The sequence below is a fragment of the Nicotiana tabacum genome, chromosome 22 (assembly GCF_000715075.1).
Source record: "Nicotiana tabacum cultivar K326 chromosome 22, ASM71507v2, whole genome shotgun sequence".
Lineage (NCBI taxonomy): Eukaryota > Viridiplantae > Streptophyta > Magnoliopsida > Solanales > Solanaceae > Nicotiana > Nicotiana tabacum.
This window is the reverse complement of record NC_134101.1, coordinates 4,725,969-4,729,702: the sequence shown is the minus strand read 5'-3', so window position 1 is coordinate 4,729,702 and position 3,734 is coordinate 4,725,969. Positions and strand designations below refer to the sequence as shown.

The following is a 3,734-nucleotide window of genomic DNA, read 5'->3' as shown; positions in this document are numbered from 1 at the left end:
ATATATATATATATATATATATATATATATATATATATATATATATATATATATATATATATATATATATATATATAGTATATATGTTTTCTTTGACTTTTTGTGTATTTACTTCTTCATTTTTTGACTTCTCATCGTTTAAATCCTGACTCCAATAGAATTTAAGGAAAGGTTTACCAAACATACTGATGGAAGAAAGAACCAGTAACAGCTTGTATTAAGTTGTTAACTTTTGACATAATTTGAACTTGTTTCCCTTTTGGAAAGATTAACCTAAACCTACATCCCACTGGCTGCTCATCTAGCTAAAAGTAGTAATTTGGAGGTTATCCCCTATATTATAATATGATTTGAACTTATTATAGTAGCAATAATTCGATATTAACTACTATTATTATGTACACTTAAGCCCACATAAGAAGATATCTTGTGACTTTGGTTTTTCATTAAAATTCCAAAAAAAATCCAAATTTTCAACGTGCCTTCTCTGTATATAAATATACCTGCCATTGCTTCTCTATCTATAAGAATAGAAAGCTTTTTTTAGATTACCAACTTCCATTAAAACATCACAAAAAACATTCTCTTCTTTTCTTTTAATTTCCTATAAAAAATGGATTTAAGAGAGATTGGAGCTACACTGCCCCCAGGGTTTAGATTTTGTCCAAGTGATGAAGAGTTAGTTTGCCATTATCTCTTCAATAAAATTACAAATGAAGAAGTAATTAAAGGTACTTTAGTGGAAATTGATCTTCACACTTGTGAGCCATGGCAGCTTCCTGGTATGTTCATTTCTCTTTTTCTCTTCCTTTTTGTTTCCCAAAATAAACATAAAAATATCTGTAAATTATCTATCCTTTTTCCCAAAATAAACTTAAATATTAGAGGTGTATGTCGTTAAGAGATAGTTAAATAGATAACAGTATAAAGCTTTCCAATTTTCTCCACAAAAAAAAAGATAACAGTATACATGTATAGTATTGTAAACCGAAATATCTTTTTATACTGTTAATGTATATAAATAAAATACTTTTTTTAATATATATACAAAAGATAGAGACATGAATGGATAGGCCAATGGAGGTGGTCTACAACCAATGATTCATTTAGTTTGACAACTCAATTTTGGTATATATTAGTAGTATTTCATTTTTCTGTAATATATTTTCCCTTGTTTGTCTAGTTAATTGGGAAGATGAACCAGCAAAAGGCTCACGTGTATATAACTAAAAGAATGTTTTGAAATTGATTTTGGTGAACTTTATTTTCTTGGTCAAAGAAAATGAAAGTCAAAAAATTTCTGCAATTATTCATATTATATTCTATTTACTGCAATTAAAATTTCTGCAAAGCTAGACGTAACTCTAGCTTTTCACTCATGCACACCTCTTGCGTTCGGACATTAATATTGTTCTATAAGATTAATTTAGTATCAATAGTAAAAAATATTTCAAGCTCCATTATATAATTTATCGACTGTAATGGATTGCCACCTATAATTTTTTTTTAAAGTACCATCTCATATACTTAGTGCAAATACTAAAATAGTTAGCTTTTTAATGACCTTCCAAGTAAATATGTTAAACTCAATAAGTATTTACGTAGAGTACTATTAAGTGATTGTCTCGAGAAAACAAAATTTATAAACCATCCGATCTCATCTTTTTTTTCTCTCTTAGTTTGGCTAGCTAGCTAGGCACAAAGTTTAAAAAAACTAAAAATATTTTTGAAAATTGTGTGGTTTTAAACTAAAAATAAGTATAGCATATACAACTATTTTTTGAACCTTATGATCTTAAATATGTGATGTCATTTTTATAAACTTCCTCTTTGTTCGTAAACTCTTGTTATCATTTGAAGTAATTGTCTATTTTCTATGAATGTTGTTCTTAAATTAGAGGTGGCAAAGCTCAACTCCAGTGAGTGGTACTTCTTCAGCTTCCGAGATCGCAAGTATACCACCGGTTTTCGGGCTAACCGGGCCACAATTTCAGGTTACTGGAAAGCTACGGGCAAAGATCGAACAGTGCTCGATCCTTGCACGCGTGCTATCGTAGGAATGAGAAAAACTTTAGTCTTCTACAAAAATAGAGCTCCTAATGGCATTAAAACTGGCTGGATCATGCATGAATTTCGCGTGGAAAACCCCCATATACCCCCTAAGGTAATGTTTTATTCTTTTCTCTTCGAGTTTAATTAAGTTATATCCATTACCGGGATGAACATCAATTTTTATATATTTAGGTCAATTATAAATTAAATACAAGTAAATTTCTACGATAAAATTATTTGATAATCTTGTAAAAATGGTAATTTGCATTCTATGAAAAGTTAAATTACACCGATAGCATACAACTCTGAACAACCAATATATATACCTTAATTCTTTTTTCTCCCTGCAACATTTTCATGTCCTTTTTAATTCTTACAACAATCCATTTCAATGCACTTTCCTTAGGGTGGTGATTTGTCTTTTTATCGTTTTTCTATGATTCACGTGTACTTTTAAGCTTGTCGAAAAGATCGTGAAAATGAATACAAATTTGTTAAACTTAAAATTTGAAGAGATTTCCAGACACGCATTACAATTAGAATATTTTGATTGTGGAACGTATATTTGACATCTTTCACGATTTGAATAGATTTTGAGACACGTATAAAGTGTATAAAATTGAAAGTATTAATGATTTTTGCACATTTTTCACGACTTGAACAATCTTGATACACGTGTAAAGCGTTTGAAGATTAAAAAATTGTGGAGTTTCTTGTAAGAAGTTTCCTAGAAACCTCCTCTTTTGTAACAAAAGAAGGATACAATGAGTATACTATGGCTAGATTTTAGCTACTATGAGTAAATACAGTTGTTTCCTTGCATCAAATATAGCACCCATAATGTTTGTTTTGTTTAACTTTTTGTGTGTGATCATTGAACAGGAAGATTGGGTATTATGTCGAGTGTTTCACAAAGCTAAAGCTGAGAACAACAACAATTGTACAAACAATCTTAGCCCACAAAACACGTACGAGGCTGCTGTCACTTCTCCAGAATTATACAACCATTCATTGAATTATGACATTAATAACCAAAATCCACCCTATCAAAGCCAAAACTCAAACACAATTCATCATCATTTGTTTGATTTATTAGTAAAAAATCATCTTCAGTTGTCTCATCAAGAAATGAACGAAGTTTCGAAGGATGAAACAACGGTCCACTTGTCCAAATGCGGTCAGGAGGACGATCAATATGGGTTGATGTTCGATATGGATTTTGAAGTACCATGTTTACAAGACGACGGAGTTCATTGTAATCTTGAAGATATGAGATTTGATGATGAAAATAGCATGGTTTTCATTTGAATTGTTGTATGATCATTGGTAGTTGGATTGATTATTAGTAGTGAAGAAGAGAAAATGAGTATATATGATTGAATTGTGAAGATGCATCTTAGTGTTTGTTTATGAAGTAAGACTTATACATGTTTGATTGAATTTTCCTCTTTTTATTTTCTCACTAGATAGATTGATTGGATCCTAGGCATATCCAATATTGTTTATAGTATTTGTATTTACTTTGTGTTCGATGTAAATTGACAAATAGTAACATTCTTTCCTATGTTCCTACATAAGTATTTACTTTTGCATACTCCGAATTTCTTGAAAGACTTTCTTTAGTTTGGCTTTTAATTTGTATCCATTTTCAATCGAAAACAAGATGGGTAGAAACTTATGAT

The 3,734-nt window shown here is 30.0% G+C and overlaps 1 protein-coding gene across 1 annotated transcript; it reads left to right on the top strand.

The window, feature by feature from the left end:
* The first annotated feature begins 463 nt into the window (after positions 1 to 463).
* Positions 464 to 3,496, top strand: LOC107808349 (NAC domain-containing protein 21/22-like). Its single transcript, XM_016632863.2, has 3 exons — positions 464 to 782; positions 1,899 to 2,164; positions 2,935 to 3,496. The coding sequence occupies exons 1-3, from the start codon at positions 614 to 616 to the stop codon at positions 3,358 to 3,360; spliced, it is 861 nt and encodes a 286-aa protein (XP_016488349.1). The 5' UTR covers positions 464 to 613; the 3' UTR covers positions 3,361 to 3,496.
* The last annotated feature ends 238 nt before the right edge of the window (positions 3,497 to 3,734 follow it).